Below are 21,197 nucleotides of genomic sequence, written 5' to 3'. Positions count from 1 at the left end.
AAAAGAGACAAAAAAACAAAAAAAAAACAAACTCATTTGAAAAGATAGATAAAATACTGATAATTAATTTACTATAGAAAAATATATATAATAATGTTTGAAAATTTTTTAAAGATATAAACCTTTAAAAGAAAAAATAAATTATATCCTCTTTTAGTTATATAAAAGAAAGAAGAACAAGAATAATGTATAATCTGTGAATATATATACTAATTATAACCGTAACTTTGTATCTTAGTGAAAAAGAAATCTATCAATTAAGTTTAAAGAGATATACATGAAACAGTTAATTATGATAATTAAATTAAAGTGGTAGATATCCATAAGATGATGATGATGATGATGATAATAATAATAATAATAATATATGGGAGATGAAAAATCTTCTCTATATAACTAAAAGATGATAGTTTTTCTCTTAGTTAACATTTATAAGAGATTGACACAAGATTTTTGATTATTTTGTCATTTTTCATTAAATTATTTTATTTAAATTGCCATGTGTGTATGCATATATTAATCTTAATTATCAATCCTAACTAGTTATCAATTTAAAAAATGGAAGTTAAAATTTTTGGACATTTTAAAATCAACGGAATAAAAGGAAGAAATCACTATGTGATAAGTATGATAAAGTATAAAGGAATTTTTTTATTCTTTATTTATTTACATATATGTCAATATTAAAATCTATATTTAAATTAGATAATGACTTAGGATTCCAAATTTTCGTATAACTAATTTAATTTTTTAAAAAAATCTTTTAAACGTTAAGTTTAATGGTATAAAATTAATTACCCAATAGTATAGGATTCCAACTATTTCTTTTAACCGTATCTTACAATTTATCATTATATATGCATTATCATTAATGATGATTATGATAGAAAATAAAATTTTAAAATAATGCTTAAATGTAGAAAATTAATGTGAGTATGACACATATAAAAAAATCATACATAGCATTCTTTCATAATGACCAATTAATCAAAAAATTATCCTCAGATAGAGAGAAGAGATATATATTATCTATACTATATTATAAACCAGAGTTACCCTGTCTAAAATTTTTAGTTTCAACATTTACTTTCTCAAAATGCCCATTCTATTAATTCTATATTACCAAACGCCATTTTTCTTTACTTAAATCTCAACCAATCATCTTTTTTCTCTCTCCTCCATAAATCATTTACTCCTCCAATTCATTCAAAATCTTTTATCTCACAAATCGTATATCGATAAATTATAAAAATTATGTGGGTGTTCTTAAAATTTCATGCTCTTTCATTAGAGATGTCATTCGATATACTTTCAACGAATTTTTAAATCCGAGAGCGGAACCCGTACAGTTAAGGCCTTTGGCTATCACACTTTATGACCTGTCATCCCACCATTTTACCGTCGCAGCGCGGGGTATTTACTCTCGTATATTATAAAGCAGATTTCCCTTGTATAACATTTTAAGTTTCAATATTTACTTCTTTAAAATGCCCTTCTATTAATTATATATTACCAAACACCTTTTTTTTTTCTCAAATCTCAACCAATCATTTTTTTTTTCTCTCATCCACAAATCATTTATTGCTCCAATTCATTAAAAATCTTTTATCTCACACACCGTACATCGATAAATTATAAAAAATTATATGGGTGTTCTTAAAATTTCATGCTGTTTCATTAGAATTGTCATTCGATATACTTTCGACGAATATTTAAATCTGAGGGCGGAACCCGTACGATTAAGGCATTTGACTATCACACTTTATGACCTATCACTCACCATCTTATGACCTATGACCTATCACTCTAGTATTACATTATTTTTGATGTATAAAAACACTTGAAAAATAAAAGTGCAATAAAAACCAAAAAAAATGAAATAAATCAAGCGTGTAACGTCGTGTATTTTAGCAGCCACACGTTTGATTTTATTCGGTGAAATACGAGAATGAGTACGATTATTTTATTTTATTTTTTTTAGTACGATTTTTTTATTTACGTTTTTACATTTACTTATAACTTTTTCTTTTCTTGACCCAGGAATAGATTCTTCTTGGCCCCAATCTAGTAAAAAAGCAATTAAACTCATCAAAATGCAAACCTTTTCAACACCATCTTCCCCAAATTTTCTGTAGATCAAAACCCTTCACTGAATCAGGTCAGTTATTTATCTGTTACAAAATCAGCTTTTGTCTACGTCTCACCTTCCTCGTACCCAGCTCATGGCAGGATTGGGTATCATTAACATTGTTTTAATTTTCATTGTAAAGTTTATTAATTTAGTTTCACTAAAGACATGTTCTTGCATGCAATATGATTATTTTGATTATGAACCCTAGATAAACTATATTTAGTTATAGTATGTTCTTTATATTATATGGCATGATTATTGATTACTAGTATGATATTGTGAAATTTTGAAACTTTCTTAACTTTGAGCTACTAATTGTTTATAATTGAAGATATATATTTTGTTTGGAATAGCTTATTATTGATGATCTGATCTTTATATTGGAACTTTAAAGGTGTTAGATAATTTTGAAAAGGTGTGAAAAAGAAGCATGGTTGATACTAAGAAACCGCGTAAAAGAGTTGCTTTTGTGTTGATTGATGGATTGGGAGATGTGTCGATTCCGAGATTTGGTTACAAGACTCCTTTAGAAGCTGCTAAAGTGCCAAATTTGGATGCCATTGCTTCTGCTGGAGTTAATGGTCTTATGGACCCGGTTGAAGTTGGGTTAGGATGTGGAAGTGACACTGCCCATCTTTCTCTTCTAGGTTATGACCCTCGAGTGTATTACCGTGGACGAGGTGCGTTTGAATCTATGGGTGCTGGATTGGCGATGGCCCCAGGGGATATTGCTTTTAAGGTATGGGTACTTGTCTCTTTTTCTTGCTTTCGCTTTGCTACAATATTTATTACTTATTTTATCCGGTAGCAATGTTGTGAGCAGATTTCAGTAATTTGCAAATATCGAGGATGACTGTTCAAGTTGACTATTAATTGATTGATATCAGATCATTTTGCTGCAGTTGAGTAAAATTGCCGTTTTTAATTTTTGGTGTCGTCAAAATTTTAATACCTCTTTGGATATTATCATACTTTTGCCCTGTTGTTTGGCTCCAACTAGAACTCTTACAATCGCTTTGATTGCTCTTCAATAGTTCAGTTTAGCTTAAAAGTGGAGTTTAATACAACCTATCAACATCTATACAAGAATATCCTAGTTTTAAGCACATTTGTGAAGATAAATGATGAAAAAAGACTTTCACAAGAAGAATTATGATTAGATGTTGCTCTCTTGTGTTCTTACATTATAGTGAATGGTTTTTATCTTTGGCTTGACTGAAGAATAGGTAATACTAGTTCTTGATCTCAATCTTTGTTAAAGGGCAAGATTGGGACATTAGTTCTGCCATACATGTTCTGTTGTGTGATAGAAAGCCACTAACTTGGTAGTTGGTAGCTTATTTGTTTCTTGTTTGTGGTTGAGGCTGATTTTAAATTCTTTGACAATCTATCAGTCAAACTTTGCAACGTTGGATGAGAAAAAAGGAGTAGTCACCAGCAGAAGAGCTGATCGGCACTTTGAAGAAGAAGGGCCCATCTTGTGTGCGGCGCTAGATAAAATGAAGTTGCCATCTTTTCCTGATTATGAAGTCAGAGTCAGGTATGCTTGAACCCAATTCAATCCATTAGTTTAGTTGTATTAATAATAATTTGCATGTTAAGTTATTAAAAGTTGCAATCGTCCCATTAATATTGATGTTGCAGTTTTAATGGGATAAAGGATTCTTAAATGATACAGTAGTCTCAAATGATGCTGATATATAAAATTGTATATAGTTCTTATGCTATTTTAAATTTATTTCAGGTATGCAACGGAACACAGATGTGGGGTTGTTGTGAAAGGACCTAAACTAAGTGGAAATATATCAGGAACGGACCCTTTGAAGGATAACCGCTTACTTTTACAAGCACAAGCTCTTGATGATACAGAAGAAGCAAAACATACTGCAACCGTTGTAAATGAATTATCTAAAGAAATTTCTAAAATTTTGGTTGCTCATCCTCTGAATGGAAAACGTGCTTCTGAAGGGAAAAACATTGCCAATATTGTCCTTTTACGAGGCTGTGGTATTAGGATTGAGGTATGGTCTATAACTCTATAACCTTTATAGTATCTCTTCATAAAAAAGGACGTCTTTCTTCATGGTGATGTGACTTGTTACAGGTTCCCACATTTCAAAAGAATCATGGACTACGACCATGCATGGTAGCTCCCACGAAGATCATAGCTGGGCTTGGGTTATCACTTGGCATTGATATTCTAGAAGCTCCTGGAGCTACAGGAGATTATCGAACCTTATTGACATCCAAAGCCACTGCAATAGCAAAGGCTTTGTCATCACCTTTGCAGACTTGCCCCAATGTTTTTGTACCAGGAGAAGATGAGCACAAACATGGCCCTTCAGACGGCTATGATTTTGGATTCCTTCATATAAAGGTATTAACCACTATTCTTAAGACCATGTAGGTGAAAGTGTTTTCTTTCTTGCCCATATGGAAATGTTGAAATTCTTGATTTGTAAATTGCAGGCAATAGACGATGCAGGCCATGATAAAGCAAGTGTCTTTAAAGTCAAAGGGTTGGAAGCAGTTGACAAAGCCATAGGGCAACTTGCCAGGCTTCTTTGGGAGGCAGAGTCGACAGGGCAATTCCAGTTTTCCCTTTGTGTCACCGGAGACCACTCGACTCCTGTTGAATACGGGGATCACAGCTTTGAACCTGTACCGTTTACACTGTGTCGTTTGAGAGACTATGTGGGTGCAGTTGGCGGAGAATCTGTGGTCTTGCAAACTTCCCTTGATACATTTCCACTCCCGGTTATTAAAGCTGGTGAAGACTTATCAGCAGATGTGGTGACAGAAGAGGAAAGAAGTCAGCAAAATCAAGCCTTTTCTGGTGATTCAGTTTGGAAGTTAGATGAACTGGCGGTGGCAAAGGGTTGTCTTGGGCGATTTCCGGGAAGTGAGATGATGGGAATTATTAAGAAATTTCTTGAACTTGAATTTTGAACAAGCTTCAAGAATAACTGTTCCCTGGGTGATAAAAATGATGTTGAAGTTATACCTATCTTCTGATGCAGTTCACACTTACATTTTTACCATGAAGCTTTAAAGAACTTAAAGACAATCTGTGTGCACCGTTTAGGATCACGCCAGATATGACCGCTTAGGTGCCAACCCTTGTGGTTGGACCCACTTTTCAGAGGTTATGATCGGAAAAAGGAATCAATTGTAGTATGTAAGACAATAATTTTGAATACAAATGCCAAAGCTTATGTGATCTTTTGAACTTAATTTTTTTTGTACATGTCAAATTTGTAAGCTACGGTGACTTTCCCATGTTTATAGAAACGATAGCTGCAACGGAAGATCCAAAGCGTGTTCACCAAGTCATCAGACACATGCATGTAGCTGCATATATCTCTGATGACTGATAGCCCTCCGCTGTATTTTATTTAACATCTTATTAATTTAGTCCCTTGAAACATACCAAGATGGATCCTATAGTTGAGCCTTGGGTAAAATATAACAGGCAAAAAATAAAGACTTCTGCTACAGAATAAGAGGGTAACTCTAATGTTTTAACTTTTTGTTCTCTTAAATAACATGATTTTGATAGTATTACATGTGTGCCACTGTGCCAGTCCAAAAATAGAACCCAAAACATTACACATGTTTTGGACTCACATATGAACATATCTGTCTTACTGTGAATAGTCAACGCAAATGTTGAATGCATGAAAGTGATCTACGGAAATTGGTCCACATGTCAGCAAATGCAATTGTTAATTACAAAATGACAAAACCCTAAAGCTTTCTGCAGTCTGTAGCTCCCCATCAATTTCCACACCCCTGCAACTGCAATGTCTCAATCTCTTTCTCTTTCAGTCATTCAGAGCTCAAATCTTTCTTTCAAAGGTAAAGAAACATACATTCTGTTTAGTGGTTATTTCATTGTGCATTGGAATTAGTATTCTTAGTATCTGAACTGACTGCAGTAGAGCTATGTATATCATACCTACCCATCATACCCTGCTTCTTGCAAGATTGGGTATGGTGGTTGTTGCTGTTGGTATTTGAACTGACTAGGTTAAAACTATCAATATTCATATCAATTTGTAGCTAACTGTTTCAATCTTTATATAAAAATAGAAACTGTTGTAATCTTTTAAGTTATATTCATTTCAGATTAGCGGATGATTGTTCATTTATCAGTAACTATGTCCCAAGTTTATGTGATGCCTTTAGTTATTTGAATGGTTATAACATGTAGTAAGAAGTTGGATAGATCATTCTGTTACAGAAGGGCAACCAAGTTCATATCCTACTAGTTTATTCTGTTATTTACAGTATATAAACTCATTCTAACCTTCCAGGTGAGGGAATAAAGCATAAATATTTATCATTTAATGCAAATCGCAATCATTTGAACTTCTCATTTCGGGAGAAAGGAAAAACGACTATGTCTCTCAGTCCACGTGCTGCACCAACCGAAATCCCTACGCATTGGTATAACATCATTGCTGACCTACCCATCAAACCTCCCCCGCCTTTGCATCCAAAGACACATGCACCATTACAACCTCAAGACCTGTCTCATCTCTTTCCTGATGAGTTGATTAAGCAAGAAATCAGCAGTGAACGATTCATTGCGATTCCTGATGAAGTTGTTGACATCTACAGGCTTTGGCGTCCTACCCCTCTAATAAGGTTGGTTTTCATTGTGGATTTTAGAAATATAACATTCCATGGTCAGAAACTAATTTACATATTAACATATCTGAGTTTTATTCAGAGCCAAGAGGTTGGAGAAACTACTTGATACACCTGCAAGAATTTATTACAAGTATGAAGGTGTGAGTCCAGCCGGGTCACACAAACCAAACACCGCTGTTCCTCAAGTTTGGTATAATGCACAACAAGGTGTCAAGAACATTGTCACCGAAACTGGTGCTGGTCAATGGGGAAGTTCTTTGGCATTTGCTTGCAGCCTATTTGGTCTCAATTGTGAAGTAAGTTGTATTCAAAGTTGAGAACTTTATTAGTTTTTAGTCTGATAAGAAATCATTTACTGCCAAATAACTGTTTTGCAAGTGTTTTAAATGGACATTCTGAATGATAGAAAGTTACATTTCCATCTTTTCGGCTAATTTAAAATGAATAGTTCTTGTAACTTACACTATGGCTTGTCTGTAGGTGTGGCAAGTTCGAGCTTCTTACGATCAGAAACCATATCGGAAACTAATGATGCAAACTTGGGGAGCTACAGTTCACCCTTCTCCTTCCAACATTACTGAATCGGGTCGGAAAATTCTTGAAATGGATCCATCAAGTCCGGGTAGTTTGGGAATAGCAATTTCTGAGGCTGTTGAGATGGCAGCTCTTAATGAAGACACCAAGTACTGTTTAGGTAGTGTTCTGAATCATGTTCTGTTACATCAGACGGTTATTGGGGAAGAGTGTATTAAACAGATGGAGGCATTAGGGGAGACCCCTGATGTGATCATTGGATGTACGGGGGGTGGGTCGAATTTTGCAGGGCTTTGTTTTCCTTTCATACGAGAAAAACTTAAAGGGAAAATCAACCCTCTTATACGAGCCGTTGAGCCTACAGCTTGCCCTTCTCTGACAAAAGGTGTTTATGCTTATGATTATGGCGATACTGCTGGAATGACTCCTTTGATGAAAATGCATACACTTGGTCATGACTTCATTCCTGACCCTATTCATTCTGGTAATTATTTTCGTATAACTAATTCAACTTCTAAACACATATAATTAACATCATAATGTTATATTACGAACTTAAATCGAAAGATAACCTTGTTAAAGAAATTCAAAGGTTATTTATATCATCTGAAACATAAGTTTGCTGATATTTGTAGGAGGATTGCGTTATCATGGTATGGCGCCACTGATATCACATCTCTATGAATTGGGTTTCATGGAAGCAATTGCAATTCCACAGATTGAGTGCTTTCAAGGTATACTTACTTCCGCTATCCATCTGGCCCGTGAAAATAACTATACTTTCTATATGGATGTCCCATGGGTTTTGCATCGTTTTTCCTTTATATTTAGTTTATAAGTTCAAATTAATTATCTGCACCTGTCAGCATTTTATTTTATTTTTGAACGACCAACTAAACTCTCATTCCATTATAAACAACTACCAAGTTGATAATTGTCACCAAATATGCAAGGATTATTTACATATTACATATCATAAACACCAAAAGGAAAACACCAAAAAATAAAATGAAGCGCCAGTAACACACTGTCAGCGTTAAGAGCAAAAATATGATCTTGATTTGGATTCAAAGTTGTCCTTTTACGCCATTAAACTGTCACAACTTTCTTGTTACAAAGAAAGTATCAATTGGGGATCACATAACATAATTATAACTGTTATAATTATAACATATAACAGTTATATAACATAATTATAACCTATAACATATTATAACCTATAACAGTTATAATTATAACATAATTATAACTGTTATAGGTTACTGCTTATAATGTCTAATCATTTAGGCTATCAATGTGTGTTCTTCTAATTGTGTGTTTATTATGGAGGTGGCTTGGATCCCATTCACGATAAAAGTTGACGATAGTACCCATGAAGTTCAAGTGAAATCAAAACCAACGATCCAAAAAACATTTAACTAACTGAATTTGGTGAATTAAACTGCTGCAGGGGCGATACAGTTTGCCCGGACAGAAGGACTGATACCAGCACCCGAGCCCACACATGCCATAGCTGCAGCAATACGGGAAGCTCTTCAATGCAAAGAGAGTGGAGAATCAAAAGTTATCTTAATGGCAATGTGTGGACATGGCCATTTTGACCTTCCTGCTTATGAGAAGTATTTGCAGGGTTCCATGGTTGATTTGTCTTTCTCGGAAGACAGGATACAAGTTTCTCTTGCTAATATTCCACATTTGGGCTAAAGGTTACAACTTTTGTCTTTTCAACATCATTATCATACAAATTATCTTATTGTCAAAGCTACTTCATCTTATATCCAAGTAACGACACAATTTGTAGCTAATAAAGCCATTCGATGGAACTTTAGGAATAGAAAAAATAATATGTCTGAACTTACAAACTTATGTAACCTTTAATCCAGCCTACTAAAAAACATAAATTCACATTACATGTATGTTCAAATAAGAAATAGATAGAACGGTGCATTAGAACTACCCTGTTTGCTTGTTCCTTTAGGTGAAACCGCCCATCCCAACAAAGAGATTTGCGACAAAGAGGAAAGCAGCAGCAATAAGTGTATATGCACGAACCTTGTCTTGATTTTCTTGGTATGTTGCCAAGCGTGCTGCCTTACATGAATTACAGTTGTAACATTTCACATGTTTCGGCTTATTTAAGGTTGCATTGGCCCATTTTAGGCAATCATCTTCATCACTTATACCTTTGAGTGAAATTACCTTTTCTGCACATCTTGATGGTGGCTTGCAACATCCTTCCTGAAATCCAAAGTTCCGTTACATGATACACCATTGATTATTAATATACAACACAACATTCGTGACAAAATTGCAACATTACCCAGAAATATTCGTAGTACTCTTCTATTTTCCAGTCATCTTTAGCAAAGAACTTTTCAGGTCCACGGTCTTCTTCACAAAATTTTATCTCGTGTAAGCACTCATTGACGTCCTCCCACTTGTTGTCTGCAGCCATGGCTTCAATCAACCTTGGCCTGTATTCATCATCTAGAGGTGAATTATTATTATAAACTTCATCAAAACTCATTGATGTGGGTTTTCTGAGCCACCCAAACACAAGTATACGCCAAACCATAATCGCAATAACATAAATAATTCCAAGGTTAATCAATATATTAAAGAGCCATTGGAACAATTTTAGTTTACACACAATCCCCATTAGCCCAATGACGCACGAAACCAATATAAGGGTCATAACCCATGTTGGCCATAACACAGGGTCCTCTAAACATGTTTCGTTATGCAGCTTCACAACCCGCATCCCCATATCTACAAACCTTCTGCCTAGCAAATATATCGAGCCTGCGGTGCCACCCATTAACCAAAGGGTGAGCAATAGTTTCGCGAACATTCCCATTGATCCTACCTCTCAATTTGGCGCGATATATATTACAAAGAAGAAAAATGTACAATATGTATATGGGGAGAACTTCTTAGCATTTGCAAATGTAGAATGAATATTGTTTCTGGTACAAGAATGGATTTTTGCATTAACATTTTTGTTGTCCGAATATGTCTCTCCCCCTCTTATCTCTCTAACACATAACATTAGATTGTTTGATAGAACATGTGGTTGTTTTCCTAAATTTTTGGGATTTAAAAAATAAAAAAGCAGTGGATCTTTTATCTACATAAATTCGGTTATGTCCGCTACAATAATATGCTTTACACTAACTTAAGGATTGAACAAGATTACCTAAAACCGAAACTGCATCGGTAGTGGTACCAAACTACTGTACGGATGGTATTCTGGATCAGTTCCGGTTGCACTGATCTTATACGGTCTGGTGGTTAAGTACCAATACGATGCAAAAACTGAAAAAAAATAAAAATTATGAAAGGTTATTATGCAATTATTTAACATGTAATATGTAATTCTTATGCTGGTTTTATGTAAACAACAATCTTTCGAACAATTTATCAAACTTTTCATTACAGTATGTTGGAATTGTTAAAACAAATAATGGATGGAGTGATAAATTAAAAATGATAAATAAATTGTAATACATAATAATGTCATTCGAACAATTTTGTGTGCTTTTTAATTTAATGTACGTGCCAGTACTACGTCACATGCATATGGTAATTAATCAAATACTTTTTCATTTTCAGCAGCAGATCCAATTTGAGATCACAGTCTTAATATAAGATCACATAATAATTAATTAATTTGAGATCACAGAGATTTGGATTTATAATACACATACACACAATTTCTAATCAACCTATAATTTTTAGCTTTGGCTGAAAAATGAAGGTGACTATATTGTCAAAAGAACTTATTGGGCCATCTTCCCTAACCCCTTCACACCTCAAAACCTACAACTTGTCCTGCCTTGATCAATGCTGGCCTCCTTGTTATTTCCCTTTCATTCTTTGCTACTCATATAGTAATATTGATCATGATCATAATCAATCCACCAACGTATTAACACCCTCCAATATGACCATTCTATTAAAAACCTCACTCTCCAACACCTTAACTCACTTCTATCCTTTGGCTGGAAGGTTATCCAAGGACGGTAACACCGTTGACTGTACTGATGAAGGGGTTCGGTTCTTGGTGGCCCGAGTTGATGAATCTAGTCTTTCTGACTTTGTTAAAAATAATCCAACTACTGAACAAGTTAAGAAACTTATGGTGGCTGAATTACCATCATTTTCTGCTGATGAACCATTAGCCATTCAAGTTAATATCTTTAATTGTGGTGGAATTGTAGTTGGTGTATCTCCATTGCATAAAATAGGGGATGCTTGTAGTTTTTCATCATTTGTAAGCCATTGGTTCGCGACAGCCAAAGGATTATCGACTGAGAGTACTAATTCTAGTCCAGTATTGACGCGTCCATTTCTTGATTCGGCGGTTTTGTTCCCTCCAATGGATGATCAGTCTGCACATACGTGCAGTCAGAACCAAAAGGGTCCAAAAGTTCATGTTGCAGAATCAGAGAGTCATGTAACAAAACGGTTTATCTTCAGTTCCTTAACGATAAACAAATTGAAATACCAATTAATGAGCACAATGAAGCTGCAAGAAAAACCACCTTCAAAGGTTGAGGTGGTAACCGCTTTGATCTGGAAATTTGGGACCCAGGCTTTCAATGACTGTAAAGCCTCGGTTGCTTCCCATGTTGTCAACTTTAGAAAAAAGATGGTCCCTTCATTACAAAATTATCAATTTGGCAATCTTATACAAATGGCTACGACAGCGATAGCACATCAAAATGGATTGGAAGACATGGCTTGTCTTGTGACAAAGTTGAGGGTATCGTTTGGGAAGATTGATAGTGAGTATTTGAAGATGCTAACAGGTGAAAATCGGGTTGAGATAGCAACACGTAATTTCACAGAAAGGAACAAATATATGACTGAGGATCAGAAGGATGGTGATGATCCTGTAAGGATCTTCAAGTTCAACAGTTGGTGCAAACTTGGATTTACTAGAAATGATTTTGGTTGGGGAAAGCCCATATGGGTTTGTTGCACTGGTAATCCTTATAACAATTATGGTGTTTTTCTTATAGATTCAGTTTGGGATGATGGAATTGAAGCTTGGGTTACATTGAGTCTTGATAATATGCACAAGTTTGAGCACAATGCTGTGCTCCAACAATTTTTCGGTTAATTTATTAGTGCATACTTACTCAATATATCATATAACTTTGATCTGTACAACTTCGTTCATATATGAACATATTATATATATGTAAAAAATTCCCTATTAATTAACCGTGATAACTGAGACTTCAACCCAAATAAATTTTTTTAAAGTCAACCACCTTATAACTAGATCAATACCCGGTCGTTGACCGGGTCAACGCACTAACCCATATGACCTGAAGCCAACCCGCTAATCTACCAATTCATCAACTCATATGACTTGAATTCAATTAACCTATTCATTTAACCTGTGAACCCATTTTTTTTAGGTTGGCGGTTGGGTTGAGTTTGGGTTTACGGATTGACAGATTTAAATTGAGATTTCAAACTCGATATTGATATGAGGTCAGGTTCGTGTTGGATTTTATCAATTCGTTAACCGAACTCGTCAATCCCAATTAATTATTTTATAATTATACTTATACTTGTCTTAGTTACTATTTTATATAAAGTTATTTACTCGTGCATTAAAATTTTAAATTGACGGTTGATAAAGTTAACCATCATCACCCTCATCCGTTTTCCTAAGTAAATCTAAACTCAATAGGAATCACTGAACATGAGACGATCACAGAACAAAGCACGATTTATGACAGAGAGTTACTTGAATATTAAATCCAAATCAATATAAACCCATTCAAGATTTATTATATATCTTAATCAAAAAGGTAAATCACTTTCTCCTTTTTTATATATTAGGTTTTAATTAGAATCAAATTTTCAATATGTTTTAATTGGATCTTATACAAACTCTTTTTTTTCTTTTGGATACTTGAATATTAAATCCAAATCAATATAAACCCATTCAAGATTTATTATATATCTTAATCAAAAAGGTACATCACTTTCTCTTTTTTTATATATTAGGTTTTAATTAGAATCAAATTTTCAATATGTTTTAATTGGATCTTATACAAACTCTTTTTTTTCTTTTGGATAACATATATATATCTATCATGGAGATGCAATTTTTTTTGAATGCCAACTTGATGCACCTTTATTATCTATATTATATTTATTTATTTATAACTAATATTGGTTTTTTAATTATGGATTAATGCATTATTGCCATAATTAACCATCAAAGTTGACTTTTAGTTTTAATGGTAGAGATTAAGTTATTGGTTTATTTTCAATGGTCTAGATTAAAACATTATTTATTTTTTTCTCTTTGTAGTGGTAGCCATATATATATATATATATATAATAACACCTTTTATATATAAAAAGCCAAGTAGATTAGATCAACCAATTAGAACTATTATCTCTATGTATATAAACAATAATCCACTAGGTTTGAATATAATTGTTGGGTTTAAATAAAAAGTAATCGGTTTTATGACAAAGTTGAATAAAAAAATTTGCATTTCACATATCAAAAGCTTACCGTCGAGTTTTATGACAAATATACAGCTCTCTTAAGCACGTTAACGGAAATGCTGCCATTAACAAAACTCTATTTTTTATTTGTAGTTGCAAATGGATCTTTTAACTTTTTTAAAAATTGTTTTCCTTTAATTTCTTTTGTTTCATCCTATTTGTTTTGAATAACTACAAAACATAAAATCTTTCAATTTTATCATGTATTCAAAACAAACTATTATTAAACAAAAATAACTCATAATGTTCAAAAGAAAAAACACTAAAAACAACTCATGATTTAGAGCTAATCTTTCCGATATACATGTTTTAGCAACATAAAATTTATCTAAAAGAATATGTATATAGGGGAGCCTTATTTTCAGAACTCTTTTTTTTTTAAGAATCTTGAGAACTCTTGAATTATGTATCAGATCACATGTTTTTTTTGTTCATTCACATGTGAAACGTTATAAAAATACATGTTGTAGAAAAAAGTTTTTTTTCAAAACCTTATATATACCCATTTGTTAACATGTGAACGAAAACGTAAACATATTGATTCATAAGTTCACAAAAGACTATTTTGAAGGTTTTTTAAAAAATTTCTTTTACAACATACTTTTTTATATCATTTCACATGTGAATGAACAAAAAAAAATGTGATCCAATACATAATTTGAAAGTTCTCATGGTTTTAAAAAAAATGGTTTTCAAAATAAGGAAAGTCTATATATATATATATATATATATATATTTAAGAACCCTTTTTTTGCGAGAACTTTTGAGAACTTTTTAAATCAAGCCCAACCGATGATTATTCTTTACATCAAAATTGTTTTTTGATTGTTTTCTGAATAACTTATGTGTAATTTTGAAGTTTATAATTGTGTGGAGCATGGGTTATCATCCGTTACACAATTATGTGGAGATTTGGATTCTTGATCACATGTGCACGAATATTGCTATGATCACATGTATGCAAGTCGATCACATGTGATCATAACAATATTCGTGCACATGTGATCAAGAATCTAAATCTCTACATAATTGTATAACGGATGATAATCCATGCCTCCACACAATTATAAACTTCAAAATCACACATAATTTATTCTATAAACAATCAAAAAACAATTTCATGTAAAGAGTAATCAACAGTTAGATTTGATTTGAAAAGTTTTCAAAGGTTCTCGCAAAAAAAAAATTCTCAGTATAACTTTTCATTATATATATATATATATATATGTCATTTTATGTCCTTTCCAATTAATAATATATATATTTTGACGGCATAAATTTACTCCATTATCACATTAAAATTGTTTAGTTATTTCATGTTAAAATTAATTTTATTATGAACATAACTATACTACCTTGTAAAAACCTAATCATTTTTCCTTTGTAATTAAATAAAATTGAAACATTAGAAATGACCTAATTGTCTTTTATGAACTCACTTTTAGGAAATTCTTATAAGAAATTAATACTAATCTATATCTATAATCTATATCTATAATACATTATAAAGGAGAAACACCTTTTTTTAAATCTCAATTAAGAATTTGAAATACCTAATATATTCTTCTTCTTTATTCACTAATTTAAACATCTTTACTTAATATACCTATAATACCCTTAAATCTCAACTACTCATTTTATTTTCCTCAAATCTCAACCACTCATTTTTTTCTCTTTCCTCCATAAATCATTTTATTTCTCTAATTCATTTAAAATATTTTATCTCAGAAACTGTATATCGATAAATTATAAATATTGTATGGGTATTCTTAAAATTTCATACTTTTTCATTAGGGATGTCATTCGATATACTTTCAACGAATTTTTAATTCTGAGGGCGGAGCCCGTACGGCTAAAATATTTGGCTATCATACTCTATGACTTATCACCTCCTATGACCTATCACCACACCATCTCACTGCCGCAATGCGCGGGTACTTTCTTTCGCTTACTCTAATAAACTAATATATATCATAATTCTTACATAGCTTGAAACCGTCACTATCACTAGTCACCGTCATCACCAGATCGTTGTCGTATTGCATTAATACCATCAATAGTCACTATTCGCCGTCAAAGTTGAATAATAAAGACTTTAAAAATTCAAAATATGATACTTTCAGTGTGACAGAGGGAGTAAAAAAGAATTATCAACTGTCGTCTTTCACTGGTCTTAGGCTTCAATATATTTAAACACTTATATATTTAAATGGTAGAAATAGACATTTGACTTTTGTATGAGATGAGAATTAAACCGTTAACCTGTATTAATCCAAACCATAATGTTTATTTATACCCCTTTATAATACTGTAATTATCAACCCCTTTTAAAAAGTATTAGAAAATGGTTAAATACAAAAGTACTAAATTACCATTAATAAATACTGATTATGAAAAAAGTTTTGTAAATTACCAATTTACCATTAGTGAATTAATTTACACTCTAAATAATTAATAATTTAAGCTTTATCTTTTAAATATTTCACTATCACTTTTACATCAATTTATAACACCATCATACCATCAATAATACTATCACCGACGTTACTTGACCGTCGTCCCTACTATTGCACGTAGTACTAGTTCAAATATATTGATGTGCGTTAACATCGGATCCTAATGGGCCGCATACGATTTAGTTTTTTAACCGTACATCACTAGTTAGCTGTGACTAAAATTTGCCTTTGGTACCCCGATCCTAACGTGTAAACCTTCATAACGGCGCCCCAAATAATCAGGGCATGAATTTACCAACCGTGTGTAATCACCATCAAACTGCCGTAATCACCAATCTCCGCCATTAAATTTAACAATTCATCCAAAGGTATTTTCCACTTCATTCTAGGGTTTCGATTCTATTAGAGTTATTATTCTTTTTCCCCTATATATATATCTATATATATTTCAGTATTGACCTAGTTATTATATATTATAAAGTTTTGGTTTTTGTTTTTATAATATAATAATTGTTTCTGCAATGTGTTTTAGACTGATAAAGTTTGTAACTTTTTGAATTTGGAGGCATGATTGATTAATTGCAAGTATTTTAGGTCACTGTTGATTATAAGCTGGTCTCAGTATTAGAATTATATCTCCAATGTTGGTTTTATTCTTGTATTGACCGATATATCGTAGGGGGTGATATGTACACACAAATGTTTAGTCGTACACAAAAGGTCTAAATAACGTATTGCATAGCGTGCAACTTTGTAAAGTGTATAAGTGTTATGTGTGGCGTAATGTTGTTGTGTAGATATTATCTCACGTATACTGAATATGGTGCTTTGAGTCATTTTAGTGCACACTCATATACAAAGTCATTTTAGGCTAAAGTAGGTAGTATCTTCATTGATTACTCTTTGGCATGTCGTTAACTTGGAATGCGGGCATTATTTTGTTTACAAATCAATGAGGCTGTGCATTATATGATATACGTCATATAATCGGTATGGGGGATGCCGAAGTTACTATACGTAGCTTTAACAAGGTTTATATCTGTATCGGCTTCTGAGTTCATACTTCTCTTGCTCGCTGTCCAGGATGCGTACTATATGTGTAGCATCAAACTAGGCCTTTTTTTAGGTTTAAAAGTAGTAGAACATTTTTGAATTCTATTCTTTGCGGTCCTTAGCTATTCATGTTTGCCCTGGAGCGACATGATAAATCTTGGCTAGCCTCAAACAGAGGACTTATATGTTTTCTCCATATTGGTGTTGCTCTCATTCTGAAAGGCTTAAGTTTGTTAGTGGTTTATGTTGCTATGGTTACCTGTGTGCTTTACGTATCATGCTTCTATATTGCAGACAATAATAAGCCATATACACCTACTTGGTATTATGGATTTTTCCAAGGGATGTGGCTAAGCATTATTTAAGTAACAGTTTTTCATTAAGGGACACGATGCTTTATATGTTTATAGGAATGCCACATTCAGAATAAAAAGCTTTTGTTCATTCATGACAAATATTTATTGAAGGATTGTTTAACCAGCTCTGAGGGATACAGATACAAAAACCCCATACATATTCTTTGAAGGCATCATAAATTAGGCTGAGTATTAATAATGTTAGTCGGATTTAGTAAAGTTTGTCTCAGCTATTTTTGAGGGTTAGTTTTGATTGATGTTCACAAAATCTGGAGCTTCCCACTCTTCATCTAATCCCATCTTATAATCGGGTGATAAATCCTTGTTGATGCCGACAAACATCATAGTATTTAAAGAAACGTTTCAATGTGTTTATTGGGCTGTATGGACTTCCATGATGAAGAGTAATTTCACATGATTTAAATTGTTTGGTTTTTATTTCTCACTATTGTGGCTTTTATTTATTTATTATTGGAAGCTCTCCGCTCTGATTTGCTTTTGTTATGTTTATGTGTTAGCGTACAAGTTGATTTGAAATATATATGAAAGGAACTCTTACATGAAAATTTGTTATTTTAAAGTTCAGATAGTTTTCGGATTGATACTGATTATTGATGTCGGTCTGTCTTAGGGTCAACTTTTAATTACAATGGCAAGTAAGGGTAGACTTCCTCCTCATCCTTATAGGCGTCCTCTTCCTAGCCCCGGAATGGGACATCTTGATTCAATTCCTCCTGAAATGCATCCTCAACGTGGTGGATTTCCTCCGTTTGATATGCTGCCACACCCGGAAGTCATGGAACAGAAGCTTGCTGCACAGCATGTCGAGATGCAGAAACTTGCAACAGAAAACCAGAGGTTTGCTGCTACTCATGGGACTTTGAGGCAAGATCTTGCCGCCATACAGCATGAACTGCAAATGTTGCATAATCATGTAGGAGCTGTGAAATCTGAGAGAGAACAGCAAATAATGGCTCTTTTAGATAAACTTGGGAAAATGGAAGCAGATCTCCAAGGTGCAGAGCCACTTAAGTTGGAACTTCACAAGGCTAGAACAGAGGCACAGAGCTTGCTTTCAGCTCGGGATGAACTTGTTTCAAGAGTGCAGCAATTAAATGATGATCATCAGAGGGTTCACATGGATTTGCAGCAGATTCCTGCTCTGATGTCAGAACTTGAGAACCTTAGGCAAGAGTATCAGCATTGTAGGTAATTTATCTATTCTTGTGTTGTAATATTCTAATATTTAGTACTATAGTATTTGATTTGACAATACTTTAAGATTGCATTGCTCTTGAACGTTAGATGAGAACAAAGTATTTTGTGAATTTAATGAATCAAGTACCTTTGGTTCTGGGGTCTTTCAGGGCAACTTATGACTATGAGAAGAAATTATACAACGATCATCTTGAATCTCTTCAGGTGATGGAAAAGAACTATATGACTATGGCAAGCGAGGTGGAAAAGCTTCGAGCAGAATTGAAGAAACATGCTGAAAATGACAAGAAAGCTGGTATATGATTTTATTTGCTAAATATATATACATGTGTATCTTTTTTCCTGCAAGGATTTTGTAACTGCATTAATATTTTCTTACTCATATAGCAGCTGCACCTGTCCCTTATGCTGGCTTTCCTGGGCACAATGACAAAGAAGCTTCTGTCCATTATCCTGTTGGACAAAATGCTTATGATGATGCTTATGGTGTACCCCAGGTTAGAAGAGTTCTTCTGTTTCCTTCTTGCTTTTATTTGGTTTGATTTCTTATCCGTTGAACCATTACTGTATTTGCTTGTGGCTGAGAGTCGGCGATATGAAATAAGGGTGAAATGGATGCCCTATGTCTTTGATGCTTCGTTCTAGCTTATAGTACATGTTAACAACACATTCAATGACAGGGGCGTGGTCCACTCCCAGGAGGTGGTACTGTTGCAACTGCTGATGGGAATACTCCGGTTGGAGTTCAATCTGGACCTGCTGCTGTGAGGGCTGGTTATGATGCTTACAGAGGACCTGGACCTACTGGCCCAGGCTATGATATGCAGGGAGGTCCTGGTTTTCATAAAGGACCCGGTGTGCCAGCCTATGACCCACAACGAGGACATGTGCCACCCTATGATCCACAAAGAGGTCATGGTGTGCCTGCCTATGATCCACAAAGAGGACCTGGTGGACCTTATGACACACAAAGAGGCCCTAATGCACCAGCTTATGACCCCCAGAGATATGACACACATAGAGGACCTGCTGGGCCTGGTTATGATCCTTATAGAGTACCTGGTGGAACAGGGTATGATGGACAAAGACCTGATGGAAGTGGCTATGATGCACGTAGTGGATTCAACTCTGATGCACAGAGAGGTCCCGTTTATGACCCACATAGAGGCCCGCAGTTTGGTGGACCTGGCTACGAGATGCATAGAGGAACCAGCTATGATTCACCTTCTGGGCACCAAGGCCAAGCGACGACACAACCTGCTCATGCTGGAGGTGGTTTTCAGGGAGCACAGGTGCCACCGCCACCACCACCACCAGCAGCTGGCCACCACCCTGGTCGCAGATAAGCTTGGCCTTGTTTTGGAATGCAAACTTAATCTTTGATTTTTTACTATTTGCCAGTGATCTTTTCAGTTGATGTTGTAAGGTATAAAGAGATGTACTACTTACAATTATGAGGTTGCGTTCTTGGAAGTAATTTGCCGAAATACGTAACATTATTGCAGTTTCTATCTCTTACATGTTTCAAGCAGTTTTATTGCATTAAAATACGAATATCGAACTTAAGCCAAAGTTCTGGACTTCTGGATCATTTATTACCTTCCAGATTATAACTTGTAGTCCAGAAATTGTACAACTGCGTTTGAACCCAGCCCTGGCCTGTTGATCTCAGTATTCATACTCACTACACCCACGACCCACCCTCCTTTATAATACTATAATAGTGTTAATTTAGAATTAATCGCCTTGAGTGTTTGGAGTGGTTACATATGCCTCCCTGAAAAAACACACGTAAGCACCACAGTAACAATCATGGTGAAACATTGTTTATGCTTGATAGATTATTGAACAAAGACAGGTAGGCACCACAGTAACAAACAATAATGTTGAAACTTTGTTTACGCTAAAGGATTACACAGATATTTAATACTTAAGAAACACAAACCAGCGTGATGATCATAAGTTCATAACACACAGCTGCTACCACTCCGGTCATGGTATGGTGTCAGAGGCTTCTCGAGTGGTTTACTACAAGAAATGCCACACACGTTATGTGCTCGTATCTGTCATGCATTACATAAACATGTAAGGAGGAAATTTTTTCCGTTCGGGTGTTTAGGGATTGCTTGCTATTTTTGGAGGCTTTACTAGTTTTTAGTTTTTTGCCACGTGGTCGGTTCCAACCATTTACATGATCACAAACATGATAATTAGTTTGGGCAGGATCCAAACGTGTGACCTTTTGTAAGAAAA

The 21,197-nt window shown here is 34.1% G+C and overlaps 4 protein-coding genes across 6 annotated transcripts; all 4 read left to right on the top strand.

Annotated features, from left to right (window-relative positions):
* The first annotated feature begins 2,053 nt into the window (after nucleotides 1-2,053).
* On the top strand, nucleotides 2,054-5,365 carry LOC122603177 (probable 2,3-bisphosphoglycerate-independent phosphoglycerate mutase). 2 transcript variants are annotated; one of them, XM_043775813.1, is made up of 6 exons: nucleotides 2,054-2,158; nucleotides 2,526-2,870; nucleotides 3,526-3,671; nucleotides 3,876-4,152; nucleotides 4,236-4,508; nucleotides 4,601-5,365. In XM_043775813.1, exons 2-6 carry the CDS (start codon nucleotides 2,562-2,564, stop codon nucleotides 5,078-5,080), a joined length of 1,485 nt encoding a protein of 494 aa, XP_043631748.1. In that variant the 5' UTR covers nucleotides 2,054-2,158; nucleotides 2,526-2,561; the 3' UTR covers nucleotides 5,081-5,365. The 2 variants fall into 2 exon arrangements, with proteins under 2 accessions (XP_043631748.1, XP_043631749.1); XM_043775814.1 differs by having other exon boundaries at nucleotides 2,122-2,158; nucleotides 2,547-2,870.
* A 451-nt stretch (nucleotides 5,366-5,816) lies between these two features.
* Nucleotides 5,817-9,179, top strand: LOC122602552 (tryptophan synthase beta chain 2). Its single transcript, XM_043775155.1, has 6 exons — nucleotides 5,817-5,989; nucleotides 6,448-6,781; nucleotides 6,867-7,083; nucleotides 7,268-7,805; nucleotides 7,957-8,055; nucleotides 8,772-9,179. Exons 1-6 carry the CDS (start codon nucleotides 5,935-5,937, stop codon nucleotides 9,023-9,025), a joined length of 1,497 nt encoding a protein of 498 aa, XP_043631090.1. The 5' UTR covers nucleotides 5,817-5,934; the 3' UTR covers nucleotides 9,026-9,179.
* Nucleotides 9,180-11,072: 1,893 nt separating this feature from the next.
* Nucleotides 11,073-12,446, top strand: LOC122604713 (stemmadenine O-acetyltransferase-like). Its single transcript, XM_043777584.1, has one exon. It carries the CDS (start codon nucleotides 11,073-11,075, stop codon nucleotides 12,444-12,446), a length of 1,374 nt encoding a protein of 457 aa, XP_043633519.1.
* A 4,048-nt stretch (nucleotides 12,447-16,494) lies between these two features.
* On the top strand, nucleotides 16,495-20,448 carry LOC122603290 (protein FLX-like 2). 2 transcript variants are annotated; one of them, XM_043775959.1, is made up of 5 exons: nucleotides 16,495-16,685; nucleotides 18,358-18,935; nucleotides 19,094-19,239; nucleotides 19,335-19,441; nucleotides 19,625-20,448. In XM_043775959.1, exons 2-5 carry the CDS (start codon nucleotides 18,376-18,378, stop codon nucleotides 20,288-20,290), a joined length of 1,479 nt encoding a protein of 492 aa, XP_043631894.1. In that variant the 5' UTR covers nucleotides 16,495-16,685; nucleotides 18,358-18,375; the 3' UTR covers nucleotides 20,291-20,448. The 2 variants fall into 2 exon arrangements, with proteins under 2 accessions (XP_043631894.1, XP_043631893.1); XM_043775958.1 differs by having other exon boundaries at nucleotides 19,332-19,441.
* The last annotated feature ends 749 nt before the right edge of the window (nucleotides 20,449-21,197 follow it).

This window comes from Erigeron canadensis, chromosome 6 (genome assembly GCF_010389155.1).
Source record: "Erigeron canadensis isolate Cc75 chromosome 6, C_canadensis_v1, whole genome shotgun sequence".
Lineage (NCBI taxonomy): Eukaryota > Viridiplantae > Streptophyta > Magnoliopsida > Asterales > Asteraceae > Erigeron > Erigeron canadensis.
This window is presented reverse-complemented; position numbering and strand designations above follow the sequence as displayed.